This window comes from Lutjanus erythropterus, chromosome 23 (assembly GCF_056507025.1).
Source record: "Lutjanus erythropterus isolate fLutEry1 chromosome 23, fLutEry1.hap2, whole genome shotgun sequence".
Classification (NCBI taxonomy): Eukaryota; Metazoa; Chordata; class Actinopteri; order Lutjaniformes; family Lutjanidae; genus Lutjanus; species Lutjanus erythropterus.
Genome location: NC_139339.1, coordinates 17,615,932 through 17,634,470, shown reverse-complemented (window position 1 = coordinate 17,634,470; position 18,539 = coordinate 17,615,932). Strand labels below are relative to the sequence as shown.

The 18,539-nt window shown below is 38.4% G+C and overlaps 1 protein-coding gene across 1 annotated transcript in view; it reads left to right on the top strand.

The window, feature by feature from the left end:
* Positions 1 to 2,272: 2,272 nt before the first annotated feature.
* The window catches only part of LOC146305961 (diacylglycerol kinase delta), a 96,339-nt gene continuing 80,072 nt past the window's right edge, over positions 2,273 to 18,539 (top strand). Inside the window, exons 1-3 of the mRNA XM_084711596.1 lie at positions 2,273 to 2,551; positions 4,604 to 4,952; positions 8,898 to 9,002. Of these exons, the coding sequence (XP_084567722.1) occupies positions 4,860 to 4,952; positions 8,898 to 9,002 (198 nt within the window). The 5' untranslated portion in view covers positions 2,273 to 2,551; positions 4,604 to 4,859. The remainder of the gene's footprint in view (positions 2,552 to 4,603; positions 4,953 to 8,897; positions 9,003 to 18,539) is intronic.

Below are 18,539 nucleotides of genomic sequence, written 5' to 3'. Positions count from 1 at the left end.
GCACAAATCAGTCTGCAGATCAAGCTCTACGAGTGCAGAAGTACAGTTTCTTGGGTGAAAAACAAGTTTTGAGAGCATGCCTGGGCAGAATTTTAAATTAAACAGATGTGTTATTGCCTGCAAGAGGAATGCAGTGTCACTATATTTGAGTCAAGCAGTTGTTTGTATGCCTCACATTCAAAAATCTGAATTCACCTACTCTACAGGGTCCAGCTGTTTCATTAATTTAAGAGTGTTTTTGGCCTCTGATCCCTTCAAAGAAATCTTATGATCCATTAACACAGCATAGGGTGGCGACATCAACATTTTTCCCAGATTCCCACAGGTCAAAGCATGGATGGATTATGGGACTACAGGCTCCTGAGCAGACATGTAAAAGCCCCACACCTCACTTATAGGATCCCACTCAAATTAAAAGGGACACGGCATCCCTTTGTAGTTGTTTTGTGTCTCTTTTAGCTACATCTCTGTTGTTTTGTGTCTCCTTTTGCTATGTTTGTGTCTCTTTTGTCTTTTGTTGTCTTTCTTGTCTCTTAGTTTTGTGTCCCTGGTTGCTCTGTGTCTTGCTGTAGTACTTTGTTGTCTCTCTCTTGTCATCTGTAGTCATTTAGTGTCTGTTTGTACTACTTTGTGTCTCTGTAGTTTTATGTGTCTTTTTGTGGTAGTTTGTGTCTTTGTTGATGTGTACTAATTTAATAAAAAACCAAAAACAAAAAAGTATGTCAGTCCTATAAGCGCAAAATACAGAAAGTAGTTGACCTGATTCAGTCAATAGTAGTAATAGTTGTAAGAAACGTGTAAACACTAAGGAAATAGTTCAAATTAAGTCCTATTTTCTTTTTTTATTTGGCTGTACAGCATCTTAGAGTTTCTATGTGACATATTAAAACATATTTTGATTCACTTATTCTTCCTACATGACTGGCTGAGCCACAGAGTGATCGGAAACATTTTCATTAAAAAGCCACTGCCAGGGCTTTCCTATCAGCGTTCCTAGATAGTGCTTCAATAAAAGGAAACACCTTAAAGTGACATTAATTTATTTAAGTGTTCAAATCAATGCTTGGTAATGCCGTCTTTTCATACGTACCTATCACTGAAGTCCATGTGTTATGGAAATCACAGTCCTCTGCTTCCACACGTGTTATGTGTTTCCTGTAAAAACAGGCAGCTAGGTAGGGACACCTCAGGCCGAGCTACAGCAGTCTGTTAACTTAGCTGACTCTTCCCACTCCCAGTAAAGTTTGAGGTGGTGAACATTTTGGAAGACACAATGTCTCATACTATTAGAGTAGGTAGCTAGCTAACTATAATTGGCTTTGGTGGTCTGCACTACTGATAGATGATAGATTGACAGGTGGATGTAGAGGGATGGAAGTAACTAATTACAAGTTCTCAAATTACTGTAATTAAATATTTTTGGGGGCTACTTGTACTATTAGGAGTTCAAGTCTGTAATCTTACCTAAGTATGCATGTAATTTACTTAGTTACTTTTAAAATGATAATTGAGTTCTGAGTACAGTTAGAATCATATCCAAACCTTTCATCTGTTTTTAAGTGAATAAAGCTATCCAACTGCAAACAGGCCAGTGAAAACGATGAGATATGGGTTAAAAAAAAAAAAAAAAAGAAAGAAAGAAAGAAAACAACAAACAACAACAACACTCTCCCTCAAAAAAAAGAAAAGAAATGTAGTTTTGAAAATACTTGGTACTTTCACTTTGGTATTTTTCAGCACTTTTACTTGTAATTGAGTGACATTTCAGTAATGTCACAGTACTGGTACTTGCGTATAGATTTTAAATTCTCTTTCCACTATTGGTGTTATGATATGATTGTTTGGAATTGGTTGGTTCTAGCTAAGAACATGTCATATTTATTATATTTAAAAGGAAAGAGCAAAGAAATAGATTTTTTGTGATTTTTGGGGGGATGTTGTTAAATACGTTCACAGTACGACAGGATTTAATCTAAAAGGGTTAAAGGGCATTAAAATTAATCTCGACTTTAATTTAAAAACTTGCCTTACTCACCGGTTCATATTTTTTAGCATCTGTTAATTTACTGTCTCCCTCGCGCTCTCTCCTGTGCGCGCATGCGTGCGTGTGCGCGTTATTTGCTCTCCGTTTAACCTCCGAAGAGCAACTGGAGGCGACTCAACAACACGGCCGCTTTCAAATCTCTCTCTCTCTCTCTCTCTCTCTCTCTCTCTCTCTCTCTGTCTCTCTCTCTCTCTCTCTCTCTCTCCTCGCCCCCTGCTCCCTCCTCTTCCTCCTCCACCTCCTCTCCTCTCCTCCCTCCCCTCCTCTTCTTCCTACCTGATTCAGATCCGCTCCGACGCTATGCGTATGACCGCGTCTCTCTCTGCAAGGCGAGCACCACCGGAGAGACCCGCACGCTGCTGCCGCCGCCGCCGCTGACCGACCGCCCGCCCGCCCGCACGCCACTACCAAAACACCGGCAGAGCAGCGACCCAGGCCGGGCAACGTGAGCGGGAGACACCGTCGCTGATTCACCTCCACCGGGGGAGAAGGAGGGCGACATTAAAGGTAAATAATATCCATATTTTATCGACACATGAGAGCACGGAGCGGTTTATATTAGTGCAGAGGAGGAGGAGGTGGTGGCCGTCCAGGCAGGCAGGCAGGTCGCTGATTTATGTTTTCGCGTTTGTGACAGCTGAGCAGACTGAGCCCATTTGACCAAAATGCGGGAGTCAAATTGAATATTGGAAATTTATTTTGCCGCCGATAGCTCCTTACAGCAAACAGCGATACGGACGGAATGAATGATCAAGCTGGCTGAGGCGCACGACAGCCTGTTGTGCATCAGATTTTGTTTATTTTTCATGTTTTTTGAACACGAAAGCCGCAAAAAACACAGCATAACACGCCGAGGTCCCATATATTTGTGCACAGTTCTTACATTTAAGTCTGCTTTTAGCATTATGCGTTCAAGTTTGGTGTCATTCGGGGGCGGCAGTGAAGTGAGATGCAGACAGGTTTTTGTGTCCACATCGTAATCAAGGAAACGCGCGCGCGCACACACGCACACACACATACACACATACACACACACAGCCTGCATATATGCACTTTGTTGGTGCATACTCATATATGACACTCAGCGGCACATGCGTCCATGTGTGATGATGTTAGTGCAGGGTCTGTCTTCCTGTAATGAGCCATATGATCATTACCATCATTCTTCTACTGTATTTGCCCCTAATACCCACACTGTAAAAATAAACTATTTGTTTTAACTCTGTTTGGACTGCCTCGAAATGTTAAGTTGTCTTTCAAAAGACAACGTGAGGTAATTCTAGTTATTTTATTTTAATGGTTCAAAACAAATAAACTTTTCTAGTCAACTATGACTTACGATCAGTCTATCAGTCACTGGGTAGTCTTAAGGTGTGTTACAGACATGCAGTAAACTTTCATCACATTTGTTTTAAAACTGTAAAATAAGGTTCTCACAAGAGTTTTAACCCACACCATGCATGCTGGGAAGTCAAGTTAATTTAATGAGTTGATTGAACTCTGTGTACTGTGCATTTATTCAACTCATCATTTCAAGTCAAAAGTTACAGGAACTCATGTTTATAAGTTATGAAGTGTTCTGAAAATAAATGATCTAGTAGAAATATTTAGTTGACTGAATTTGAAAAGGCAAGGTGAGTTAATATTTTAAAATGTATTTATTTGAATGATTCAAAACATTGAGAAGACATGTTTGCAGTGTTTTCATTATTGTGCAACTATGACTTAACTTAAAGTGTTATAGAGACAAAGAGCAAGGTTTTATCATGTATGTTTTCAAGCTATAAAAAAAGAAGGGTTTTGAACACATGGATTGTGTGTGTGTTTTTTAGAAACATAATTTATTAAGATGATTGAACTCTGTACAGTATTCATTCAACTCATTTCAAAAGACTTCAACTCAGAATAACTCATATAAGTTCTGGGAAAGTAAATATTAGAAATTTTAAGATCAATTAAATTGAGTAAATAAAACTTGTGGGGCTCCAACTAACAATTATTTTAATTTTTTAGATCATTTATGATTAATCTGTCCATTATTTTCTTTATAAATTGAATAGTTGCTTGATCCATAAAATGATGGTCACTGCCACAACCCTCAGATATTAAGTTAACTGTTATAAAGGAGTCAAAAATGACAATATTCACATTGGAGAAGCTGAAATCAGAGAACTTTTAACTTTTTCTCATTAAAAAACACTCAAACCCCTTAATCGCTTACCAAAGTATTTAGCAGTTAATTTAATTGACTAATCATTGCAGCTCGACTTTATTTAAACACACGGGAAGGGCTTTATAAACTGTAAAACCTCAAAGTATTTTCTCACAAGTGCAGGAAGAAGTGAAGCGGAACTAAGAAAGAGAAGTGGCCGTCATTGTCTCTCTAACTGAAAGAGTATCAGGAGACAGACGAGGAGGAAGAATGATTAAGAGTAGTTGAAGAAGAAGAGTTTGTTTATATGTTCCTTAACTTCCAGCAAGGTGGCTGCCAGCTCTCCCCTCCTCCTCCTCTCCTCTTTTTCTCTCCTAATCAATAATTCATTCCTCCATCTTTTCCAGAGTTGGCCGCGGATAGAGAGATCGGTGAGAGGACGAGTGTGGCGTCCCGGAGCCTGCTGTCCCATTCGTCATCCTCTCCTCTCTTTCCTCCTCTTAGCCGAGCTTTCACCTCGCCAAATTCCACTCTTTTCCCTCCTCTTCTTCTCCTCTTTTATTCAGAAGTCGTCCTCTTCTGCACCCGGGAAAAACTTTGCGTCCATTTCTACATCCTCCACACCTCTGTCCTCTCACTTTCTCTGTCGTCCCTGAGCCCGTCATGGCGTCCAAACTGAACCCCAACGTCCTGTACGTGGCGGAGCATGGCGAGTCGCTGGGGTCTCCCCAAGCCGACTCTGAAAGGACTCATATTGTAAGTACCGTTCAGTCTACTGTGTGTTTAAAACTGCAAAAGTCTGTATAAAAATATAGCAGAAGGGATTTACTTTCAGGTTTCACTGCTTCATGAGAAGTAACTACTGACTCTGTAGTGCCAGATTTACTTTACAGTTGTGTGTCAGTTGCACACCTTAAAGGGAACGTTCGGATCTTTTGAAGTGGAGTTGTATGAGGAACTTATCCATAGTCAGTGTATTACCTACAGTAGATGGTGGTCACCCCTTGTTTTGAGAAGCAGCAGGAGTACTGGTTTAGGAAGCTAAGCAATCCATTGCTGTGGACAGGGTCAGCAGCAAAATGTATTTTAGCTACCTAAAGAAAATGGTTTCAGTGTACTCTGTATTTAGAATATTTTCACCTCTTTACTTTGCCGTCAGACAGGTTTTGACAAGAAACGGCTGTTATGTGAGCAAAATATTGTTCTTTCAAAGCAACCAAACTCCATAGACAAAAACAGTAATTTTACCCCACAGAACACAGGAGTTGTTGGTCAACTGCTGGTTTGATTGGTTAGTTAGTTTGTGTTATTTGTGTTATTTTGGTGTGTTTAAGGATTAGTTTAGAATTGTCAAAGTCACACAATTACCCAGATTGATATTTGGTTTATATGAAGGTAGTTTCCTGGTGGAAAAGGCTCTCTGACAGCAGGGTAAAACACTGAAACTTGACTGATTTTTCAAATCAACGATTCAGTTTACATTTTTAAGTTAAAGTCACTATTGGATTCATTTACTGTTTGACAGCTTTGCCATTGTTAGTCTATCAAGTTTAAGTTTGAAAAGATCAAGATATGATTGGTTTTATGCCCTGATAACTGTCTCTTACATCTGAAAGATTCTTCTCGAAAAGATGGTAGACTTTAGTCTGGTATCAGTTGTGATGTAACGGCTGGTGAGCTGCACTTTGAAATGTTTTTTCTTTGGATGTCGCAAGTTGGCTGGGGTGAAGAGAAAAAAAACAATACTGGGATTCACTAATTCTGCCTTTGATTTCGATCAGTTTTCAATTTAATATTGAAATTGCGACACTCCTACTCAAAGGTTTTTTAACTGGCTAAAATACATTTTGCTGTTGACAATGTTGATTATTTTTGTTGCATTTTAAAAGGAGGTGGTGGCAAACTGATTCAGAGATTCACAAAACTTGTTCATTTCAGATAGTTTTGCTCTTTTTAATGTGAGTTCTGGTGATTTTACATCGTCTCAACATTTATGAAATGATATGCTGACTTAAATTATGTCCTAGTGAGACTCAGAGACTCAGTTTATGACCTGAAGTCTGCAAGTGTGTGAGACTGGTTTTTCAGTCCCACACCTGCCTGTTCCTTCATGATATAAACCCAAATCTACTCATCCTGTAGGGGAAATAAGGCGTATGCTGTAGAGGCCTGGTATGGTTTTCAGCTGAAAGACCATCTGTAGGAGCTTTTTTTAAAAAAAAATAAAAATAAAAGTAGTGATTTCACAGCAACTTGGCACTGGACATCTGAATCTTCACCATATATGGGCCAAAGTCTCAAAGTAAACAGTTGAATCTTCTCAGCACACAGGAAGTGATGAATCGAAACATAAACCATGTGTTCATCAGAAAAGAACAAGTCCAGAGACGTTCATTCATTTCCAGTAAGGTGAAACAACCAGGGCACAAAGGTGTGAACAGGCATCTTCAGTGGTCTTTCATTCAACTTTCATTTTGTGAGTAGCAAGTAGAACTGGGACTGAATTGGGACTGAGAAGTGAGTCCTAATTCTCTATATTTTTAATTTAAAGAGTATGGGAATAAATTAATTTCTCAAAAATGATCCAGGGAAATCTCTGATGACCACTGATGACCCTGAGACAATGACCCTGGTGTTTTGGGTTTTTTTTGTGCCTATATAATAATCTAAAATGTAGTTTTTGGTGTATAATTTAAAGTTACCCATATAAAACCAATATTTACGAAGTGTCCTTTTAATTTGAAATTTCAACGGACACAGAAAAACAGAAGAATTACATGAATAATTCAAGCAGTTTAGCAGTTAACAGAATTAAATCCTGAAGGAGAGGAAAACAATCTGGGAAAACAGCTTTTAGACCATCATGCAGCACTCCCAACATAACAACTATCTCGCTACATTTGGCAACTTTTAAGACCCCTTTGGCAACTTTTTTTTTTTTTTTCCTCCAAAAAAAGCAAGTAGCGACACTACTAGTGACTTTTTGGACAGACCTTAACTCCTGCCCTTGTGGGGAGTTGCCAGTATTTGTGTATTTGACTGTGTTCAGTGGGTGTGAAACTGCAGCAGCATGTTCGGTCGACCAATCATCAGCCAGAGACTTGAATGAGCTGTGACTGTGCATCCAATAAATGATCCAAATCATATTTATTTTAAATGCTTTAACTTTACTATGCAAGTTTTTTGTCAGAATAGACCACTAAAAAAGAAAACAGCTGATGATACAGTCAGTTTAAATTAACATTTTTTTTTTCAGATTGTTATGCCTCCGTGTCGGCAACATTCTTCAAATTTGGCACAAATGCCCACTCGGACTCAAAAATTAATTTACAAGATTTTGGTGGTCAAAGTTCAAGGTCACTGTGACCTCATACCTGTCCCATTCTTGTCGATGCGTATCTCAGGGACACAAAAGTCCACTTGTATTCAAGAATGAGTGGAATTAAATTTGGAGGTCAAAGGTCAAGATCACAGTGACTCACGTCTGTCCCATTCTTGTGAATGCGATATCTCAACACCTTGAGGGAAACGTCCACTTGCACTCAAGAGTAAACTGATTAGATTTTGGTGGTCAAAGGTCAAGGTCACAGTCGCCTGTGTCTCTGTGCCGGAGCCATGGTCACCCACTACTAAATACTATAAGCTATAAGCCTCATGAACCAAACCCACAAACAACAGCACCACCTTCCCCTCCCTACTTCTGTCAGTCCAAACCAGCCTGCAGTTCTCTTCAGCTCACCTCACTTCCGGTTTTGAGATCTACTTTTCTGTAGTTAGCAGTTTTTGTGATCATTCAGATGTGTCTGGGTGGTTAATGACACACGTTCCTGTGGTGTGACAAACTCAGAACACACATTTCCTGTTGCTTTACAAGATCTTTAAATTCTCATCACGCATGTTTTGGGGCTCCTTGAGCCTATAATCCCATCATTTCTAAAATCTGGCTACGTTTTTTTTTCCTTAAGTTTTTTTTTTTTTTTTTTTAAGAAATGCAGTCTAAAAACAGTAAACAATACAGTAAATTTGGCAGCTGCAGATCACTTAACAGATGTAGCTAAAGCCAACTGGATTGCTCACAGTCCTCAGAATAGCATTCTATCAACCAAATGCGGCAAACTAGAGTTTCTCCTAAAAAAAAGGGTTTCTCCTAGGTTTTGGTTACAGGACAAATGACCTCTGTGTAGTAAAAATTAAAGGGATAGTTTGGATTATTTGAAGTGGGGTTGTATGAGGTATTTATCTATATGAGCATTTACAGTAAATGGCAGTCGGCATGCCCCCAGTTTGAACAAGCTGCAGGAGTACAGAAGCTAAGCAATGTAGCATAGTGGACAGGGTCAGCAACAAAATGTATTTTGGCTCCCGAAAAAATTCCGTATCAGTTTTAGTGTACGCTATACTTAGAATATTTTAACTGCTTTACCATCAGGCAACCTTTTCTGACAGGAAACCGCTGTTTTATAAGCCAAATATCGCTAATTTAATTTTATCTTGCAGAACGTGGAAGTTGCTGACCTACTGCTGCCTCGTTCTTCTCGTTTATTTTTATAATTGTGTGACTTTGGTCAACTAAACTAAAATCTATGTACCTCAAATAGTCTGAACTATCTCTTTAAGTATATTTGTGCTTTGAAGGACTTCAGATGTTATATATTAGTGATTCCAGGCTCAAATTTTCAGTAACTCTTTGTCTTCCTGCAGGCTGGTGAAGCCGGAGAAGAGTCATCAGACAGCGACGGGGAACAAGAAGAGACGTCGCACAAGTTGATCCGCAAAGTGTCGACTTCGGGACAGATAAGGGCCAAGGTAGGAAAAAACAAAGTGAAAGGAAATGTATGTGTGTTCTTATAGCTTCTGCAGTGTTTTTATCCATTAAACAGAGTTCCTAGGGCCTCTGGAATATCATCAAATCTGAGATTTTCTTTCGCAATTTATTCTTTCACCATCTTGTATTATAGATGTTGGTTTTCAGCTATTTTTTGGACATTTTTGAAACCCCTTTTGAGAGCTTTTTTTTAAACTTTATACATATTAAAACAGGACTTCACCAAGGTAAAAAGCAACATTAGCGAGCCACGGAGGGATAAAATATTTAGTTTTGTGCAAGTGCTCTGGAACTTTGTTGGGGAAAGTCATGGAAAAGTCATGGAAGTTTTCATCAGGGTCATGCTGGGAGGCCTGATTAAACATTTGAGCTGCTCATTTATTCAAGAGGAATTATAAACATTTAAACATCTCACTGAGAAATGGATGTGTGCATAAGACATTTGAAGGACATTTACCTTCATCTGACACTTTACTGTCACTTCTTAGAGGATCTTTCACGCTATCTGTGTGTTCAGTTGTCTCTTTTTGACTTAAATCAGATGTTTGATCCTATCCGACCCTTGCTTGTGTCTGCTCAGGACGTCTCACTTCCTGCTCAGGCTCTGGCCCACTTCCTGTCTGCTTACCGCCACTGTGATGACGAGTTGTGTTCAAATCTCTGACATAATTACACAGTCTCTTATTGGATTGCTAGCTGCAGTTGTTTTGGCCTCTGGACTGTGTTTTACAGGAAGATATTGATTGTTTAATACTCATCTGTTACTGGCAGATGCGCTCACACACACAAATCTGCCTCATTAATTATTGATGAGCTCATATCCATAATGAGAAACACATTATTTTCACAGATAATTGTCCAAAAGGTTTCTATATATGTGTGTGCTTGTCTTGTGGAAATCGTTATCCATTACCTGCACTGACCATCAACTGCAAATCATGCGCTGATCAATATGAAACACATGATACCCGGCAACCCCTGTCGTCATGGGGACAGCATCCCATAATGGCATATTTGTTCCTGGATCAGATAATGGTATTTGATATCAGCCTGGTATTGATCAGCTAATCTCATCGGACACTGTTGTAATGTGGTGTTGAGGCAGATGTGCACACGCCTATATATGGGCATGAGAACATCATAGAGTGTTGCCATGGTTTCAGTGGTGGATGCGAATTATAGGTGAAAGCCATGACTGCATAGTCATATTTTTACCTCTTTTCTATGTCAGTCATGTAGTTTTGTCTGCATTTATTTTAAATTACCAGTAGAAAAATAGTTAAAAAAAAAAAAAAAATCTAAATATCTATCCATCCATCCATCCATATATATATGTATGTATATATATATATATATATATATATATATATATATATATATATATATATATATATATGTATGTATGTATATATATATATATATATATATATATATATATATATATATATATATATATATATATATATATATATATGTATATCCAAATTTGGTGGTAATGTTACAATTATAACGTCAGCAAGATTAGTTAGATTTCTGAGGCCATTATACTGACATTAAAGAGTAAGAAAACACTAAAAAACTGAAAACTAAAAAAAATGAAAACAAAACAAACAAAAAAACTGGACAGCATACACACTGATACCAATACAGACAGATATTGCTGTGCAGACCCGATATCGGGCCAATAATATCAGCCACCTGTCTGGCTCTAATATCAAATACATGTAGAGGACAAAGCCTCAGTTTGAGAGCAGTGATGTCATCATGTAGCTCCCTTCCTATTGGCTGAAAGAAGCTGCTGCTAGTAGCAGCTAAGGATCTCCGATTGACCAGCTGTCAGTCAAATTTGACAATGCCGTTACTAGTTCTTTGTATGTTTATGCTCCTGTGTGTGTTAGTGTTGATTAGATTGTGTGTATTTACAGTCATGTGACTTAGATTAAGCTAGTCATCGACTCCAGGATTACGCCTCGGTGACAACAATGGCCTGAGCGGATTAGTGTGTTGGTGTATCCCTTTGTTTGTTTGTTTGTGTACATATGGGTGAGGGCATTTGTTCATTGGTGTGTGTGTGTGTGTGTGTGCGTGCGTGTGTGTTTTGGGTGTATTTGGCGACATATGTGCCAAATGTCACATATATATGTGCGTTTTATTTTCTTCTTCTCTGTCCCATGTTATCCATTGCCTCCCCTTATTTTTTCCTTTCTTTTTCCATCCTTGTTAGAGCGGCAGTCTGTTGGTGCTCTTGTTAAGAAGGTGCTAATTCTTATCCACTGTGACATGACATCCTGACACCATTAGATTAATTCAGTTCCTCACCCACAAGTCCCTAAATAATTGCACAGATGCAGCGATAGCCCTCAGAAGACTGGTGAGACGTTTGTGTTGGCTGTAATTAAATATCTTTGGGTTTAGAGACGAGCTTTTAGATACTGGAGCATCGGTTTTATCTCAGTAGAAGCCAGAAAGACTCGCTGAAGTCACTCCTTGTTGTTAATTGACCCTTCTTAAGTCCAGCCCCTTTTGTTTTGTGCCTGAGGAGAAAAAGAAAATATAAATTACGGCAAGCAGCACAGAATGAGAGCCAAGAAGCAGCTCTTAGTGATGTCAGCCGCCTCAATAGTAGTTGAAACTACAAACCAGCACAAAAATGACCATTATCAACATAAACCAGCATGTTGGTGTAATCGGGCAGATACGGGTGGGGGTTGTGATCGCCAACCTGATTATTCTTGGGGGGTGGGTGGGTGACTCCATAACATTGAGAATCACTGACCTAGGCTAATTTATATTTAAAAGAAAACCAAATTTTGAAGATGGTTAAAGGATGTTGCTGGGGCACCTGAAAAAGTTAGCTAATGTTTGCAAAACATGACTTAACACTTGCTAAGTAGCTAGTCTACGTGAATCATGGGACCTATGTCAGCAACATATGGTCACAAATTAAAGTTAGCTTAAAAAAAGATAACTAACTAACCACCTAAACAACATTAATTGTTAGCCAGATATTTAGGTATTGTTTTGCTCTGTAGCAAAATTAATTATCTAACTATCTAACTAATCGACATCAGCTGTTAGCTTGCCAGTTACATTTGATAGAAATGACAATAACATTAGCTAACTTTAATATGTGACTATATATGTCACTTTTGCAGGTTCCCACAGCCACATCTTTTAACTATCTATGGTTTTGTTTTCTACATAGGTGAGCCTAGCACGTAGCATATTTAAGTACAGGAAACAGGAAAGGAGAAACTTGAATGAGGTTCCAAACAAGACGGGACTCAGGGTGGGTTAGTTTTGTGAGGTTTGAAAATAATAGCCATGGTTAAAGACTAAAAGAGTTTGGATTTGACTTCAGAGTGTGTTTCTTGCTGCACAGTTTCATGAAACATGCTTTATATTTTTTTGCTGTGTCACGTTAAGCCTTCTGTATTAAAAATTTACGCCCCCACCCTGCCAGGTTTATGTGCCAGGCAAATTCTGACACTATAAATGTTTTGTTGTAGCCGTTTTATTTTCTGTACTGTCATCATAGTGACTGTGACCTGGAGATTTGCTAACTAGGTTGGATTTTAACGTGTGTATTCTTGTTTTGACAGTCAGTTTCAGTTTTTGACCTGCAGCCTAAACTCTTTTTGACCTGCAGCCTAAAAGCTTTTTATTTTAGTCTTGCACCAGCCTGTTCGCGCAGAGATTATAAGAACCCAGCCCATCCTGCCGAGAAAATAAGACGCATAAACCTCTCATGTTTCATTTTTGAAATAAAAATTGCTTGCTCTTAGGGTGTCAAGTGTTGAAGGTGCTAAGACATCTACCTCATAATCCACAATGTCTTTTCAGGTCTCTGTTGTATGTCATATTCTTTCTCCCCCTGTTTTTCCTGTCTGCCTCTTGACTCTGTTCTGCTGATATATATTAAACCAGTTAAAAGCAAAAATGCCCCATAACTTTAATATATATACAAAGAAATACTTATATAGATTTCAGTTCTAAGCAACAGGAACTAAAAGTGGATGAACATGTTGTAGATAATGTTTCTTGTCTAATAGCATATAGTGTCATTGTTCATAGGAGGGTTGCAATGGTATGGGATTTTCACAATCTGACATAAGGTATAAGGTATTGTACAATTATTACTATTATCAGTTTTATTGGAATGAAAGCAGAGGATTTCTGGTTGAACAAACACTTTGTTAATCTAACTGGCTGACTGATTTGCACCCACAAGGATTCATGTTAAACAGGATTAAATGATGGTTTAATTTAAAATTATGTTGCAGCACACTTTTTAACTATCTTAAAGTTAAGAAAAATTAAATTTAAACTTGTATTTAAACCTCAGTTGAGTTTTTCACTCTAAATCCAAAAGCTTCTCTGTCATGAGGAGGATAACTAGACTGACTAACTAGCAAGCAAACAATGTAACATTTTGTGAATTTTGTAGCTCGCTCGCTACAATGTAGCACTTTTTTTACTTTTTAGCTAACTAGCAACAATGTAACGCATCATTTTTTAACTTTGTAGCTAGCTAGCAAGCAATGTAAATCATTAAACATGGATTTACCAAACTGAGATGAGTTTTTAATTTTGCCACAGACCTCTGCTTAACTTTAAATCTGTATTTACTTATTTTAATCCTAGATTTGCTAAACTATGATCAGAACTGATCTTAGATTAAATTAATCTTTGTTGATGCAACCCAGTCTTTATTATAATTTCTCAGACATGAAGCTTGATTTAAACTTGACCTGTTTTTTTTTTCAATAACACTAATATGAAAGAATTAAATACCAATCATAAACAAATATACATGGTATTAAAACTGTCACAGTGCAACAGGTATCACGGTATGCGACTGCAACCCAGTTCACAGGTCACATTAGAATAATGGTACAGGCATTTATGCTAAATGTATCCAACCAACTAAATGAGTAATTTTAAAACTGAAAGTGGAAAAAATAAGCTTCAACTTATTTTTTTACCATATCTAAAATTCTGTGTCTAACTTTATGATATGTGAGGTCAATATAAGGTTAGAAGTACAAGCCTTTGTGTTTTTGTGCCAACAAGTTCCCATTGCCATAAATCCAGAGAACATATAAGGCCTAACACATAACAGCAAATCAATAGTACACATTATATCCAGATATATGATGCTTTATTGTTGTAGAGCACAGCATAATTCACAGTCAGGCATAGGTAATCAATACAGTGATGCATCATGAAAATAGCCATGTTTTGAGAATGTCTGTTTACTTAATCTATTTTAGGTGAAATATTTACATCCCACACACATTTCCACTTTATGACATTCAGATAACTTGTTTACAGAGCAGAGCAGGAACTGTTTTTTACTTTACGAGTACCCACTGAGCAATGTTGATTATTTTGATAAGCTAAACACTTAAATGGTTCGATAAAACAATGCAAAGCCTTTAAATGTTTAAGTTTATCAGAAACCCTGATCTTAGTCTACAGTATGTCACTTGGGTTTTTTTCTGATGTTCTTTAGATACAGAACTTGCAGCCTTTTATAAGTGTGTTGTTATGTAATAAATAATCATGCATCAGTTGCTTGATCTACAGCTGACTGTTGAAAATAGAAGAGGCAGCACACCAAAGACTTGGCTCAACTTATGCTAGCCCTTTAAATACAAAGAAGTTTTTTGTGTACCTCAAGCTTTCTCGTCCTTTTTAATTATTTTGCATTCAAACAATTTGACCAGAATTGAATTAAAGTCTCAGCAGATAGTTGTTTGCTTGTGTTCACAGAATATGTGATGATTTAGTGAACTACTCACAGGGCTGGTTGATAAACTACTGTTGCTAGCTAGCTAACCTCAAACAGGCATGTTGTTTTAACTAACACGTGTCAGTTAAAACATTTTATTCTCAGGATTGTACATGTACAGCGGCAATTAGACATGGATGGGAAGCAAGGTTTTTTTAGTTTCCTTGATGGGAAGGAAGTAGAAGAAAGAGTGTTAAACTCAAAGTAGGAAAGAAAAAAAGTTTGTTCACTTGATTAGCAAGCTCATTAGCGAATGGTAAGTTCACACGCTGCTGTCTCTAAACAGTCTGCAAACCCCCTCTCTCTTTTGTTGAGCAGTTTATACTTTGACATTTTGGTTTCTGGGCGCATCACGTGCCAAAGTTGATCACAGTTGTAAATCTTCACAAGTTCCATTGGAATGACTGATGATTCAGCTAACTTCACTGCAAAATTTTAGGTGTTTAAATGCAGGTCTGACTGGGTGATCTGGGTGATCTTTGATCTTACTGATAAGTGTGATGTTTTTAAATTGTGACAAGCAGCAGCGTCTTGTCAGGGGAAGCGTGTGGGAAATGTGATGCTTAATTTGAGAAAAAAAAAAGATGCTGCACATAGTGTCACTCAGTCATTTTAAAAGACAAAAAGTTGTCACACTGTGTAGCAAAGGTCTGTAGTTACGTACGTAACCCTGTCTCATTTTTATTCAGCTTTTTGAGTGGGTGACCTGTGACCTTCTCTCATTTTATTACTTTTTTTTGTCTTTCCCTCTCTTTGTGTTTCCAGGCTCAGTTACATAATGTTTCACACTTTTTCTTCTTCCTATTTTTTTCCATCCTCCTCTCCTCCTCCTCCTCCTCCTCCTGTTTGCCTTGCTCTCATTTACTGTGCGGAAAATAAAGGAGAGACAGGAAGAGAATGAGGCGGAAGAGCAAACAACTCCTGTGAATTGTGTGTGTTTTGTGATTTGTGTGTGTGTGTTTGTGTGTGTGGCCCCTCTGCTGTGGCTTTGAGTAGGCCGATCACGCAAGCTGTAATGGACGTGCACATAAAACACACACAGAGAAAAGGGCAGTCCCTTCATTATGCTTCTCTCCATGTGAGACGGGGTACACAGGACATCTCCTTTCCTTTCCTTTCTTTCTTTATTCTATCCTTCTGTCTCCGTCTCTCATGCAGGCTCATTCCTATTATTTTCATCACACCCCCTCTTCCTCCTCCTATTTGTTTTGTGACTTTATTTTTATTTAATTCTCAGCAGGTCTCCCCAACAGTTTCACAACACTCCTTTTCTTCCAAAAATAGATTTCAAAGTAACATTAAAATTCCCATGAAATGCCTAGTGGGGTGCTTATTACTTACGCATGTTGCCCATAAAAACAGGCAGTCAGGGAGAGACTTGTCGGGGATATTGATTGGTGTTTACAGCCAAAATTGCTGAATGTGAGTTATGCCGCTGCCACAAAGCAGCGGACTGAGGACTCTTAGTTAACATGGCCGGACTGGGACCAAAAACAGCCTCAGTGATCTACTGAGGCCAGTTTTACAACAGGGAATACAGCACCAAAGTGGTCTCCTTGAGGGGTTTGGTTTCTGACACCCTGTGGTTGAGGCACGACTAACTGACTTAGCGGCAGTTAGTTACTTTAGGAACAATTAAAGCTATCTTTCCATCAGGAAACTCCGTACATAACCTTGGTGCCGTATTCCCTGATGGTCTTGGAGTCTGTGTTTGGTGCTGGTCGGGCTGTGGTTCCTGTGAGGCTGCCAGGTCCTGTTCTGTTGCCAGCTAATGGCAGCTAACAGTTATGGCTAGCTACTTAAATAAAAAGTAAGCTAAGTAAAGCTTTTACCCATCAGGAAACTCCATAAATGATCTCAGTACTGTATTCCCTGTCAGTCTCGGAGGCTGTGTTCTGACCTGTATTTAATGGGAGGCTGCTGAGCCTGGTTCTGTTGCCAGCTGACATCAGCTAACCATTACGATTCCCTACTTTAGCAGCAAGTAAACTGCTAAAGCAAAAGAATTAATTCCCTCAGTACTGTATTTCCTGATGGTCTGGGAGCCTATTTAGGGTCCTGGCCAGCTGTGTTTATTGAGAGGCTGCTAGATACCTACATATAGGTGATGTATAGTGCAATAAATATGTCATAAAAACATATAAACATCAATTTTGACTTCTATATCATACTCAACCTTTATCCTATTTTCATCCTATTATTTTTCTTGTTTCTTTCAGTTTTTAAATATTACTTTTCCTATTACCGTTGTTGGAGGAGGATCTGCACTTTGATGTCTTTTTTAGATGTGAGTGATCAATAAATCTCGACTTTTCTCTTCTTCCCAAACGAAAACGTTTCCTTCTAAAATAGCAGCAGCACTTCAGATTATATAACCAGTCGTATTTCTGGCATTTTGAGTGGTGACCAACAGGTAACACTACTTTTTTTTTTTTTTTCTCCGTTCCTGTGGATTTCCTGCACCGTGCTTTGGAATCAAACCCCCACTATATTTGTTCTTTTTTATCTGCATCTCGCTCCCAGTGCAGAAATCTGTGTGGGTGTTCACTGCAATAGAGATGAGGACGAGTTATAGATGTGTGTGTGTGTGTGTGTGTGTGTGTGTGTGTGTGTGTGGGACGGTAAACAGAAATGGCTTGAGGAGAGTGCATGAGTGTGTGGGATGGCCAGTGTTGTGTGTGTTGTGCGCTTTGATTTATGCCCTTGGCTTGATGTGATACAGCTGCAGCAGTGTGTGTGGGTCAATACTGAGAGGGAGAGATGGAAAGAGATGAGGATGAAGAGATGGAGATAGACAAAAGAGAGAAAATTAGTAAGTGGAAGAGGGAGAGCGATGGAGGCCGAGCGGAAAAGTAACAGAGAGAGACAGATACAGAGTCAGAGTTATATAAGAAATCCACACAGCAAACAGCAGGCTCTAATACCCATATTTACCCTCACAACAGGTTGGCAGGACTGTAGAGGAGGCAGCCTGACTATTTAAGATGTGTTGTTCAGCCGCTGGTACAAAGATTCCTCAAAACACATTGTTAAGCCTGATTAAACATGCTCAATGCATTTTAAAACATTTGAGGGGCCATCTTAATGAAGGTTTTGAATCGTTTAAATTGGCTTTTTTTTTCTTCTTATCTCTCAACACTCAAATGCTGCTACTTGCTGACATGTGAAACTTAAACTAAGGAATGTCATACATCAGTTATTAACCCTTTCCTACGTCAGATATGCATAGCAAATCTATTTTGATAATTGATTAATCGGTCCACGTAAGTTTTTAAGAAAGAAAATCAAAATTCTCTTATTCCAGCCTCTTAATTGTGAGTATTTTCTGATTTATTTGCTCCTTTATGAGAGTAAAGTGAATCAATCAGTATTTGCTTGCGAAAAATGGGTGCTAGTCTCCCTCAGATCCACAAAAAGTAAAATAAAAACAACAAACAATCAACAGAGTATCAGTATGTGGGTTTCTATCCACCACCTTTTTACGCAACACCTGAGTGGAAATGCAGAAATATTATATAACACAGCAAAAAAGTTTGTACACTTTCCTGAGGTGGAAAAGTTTTGGAAAACTTCTTTGATGATTTTCTTGAAAGCTGGATAAAATTTGTTCTACATTTGGATGGAAAACAGGCTCTAATGCTTGTGTGTCCAACAAACGACTGTAAGTTTTTCTAAAAATGAATTAGAATTCATTTGAAATGAGGCACAATTCACTGAATGCCAT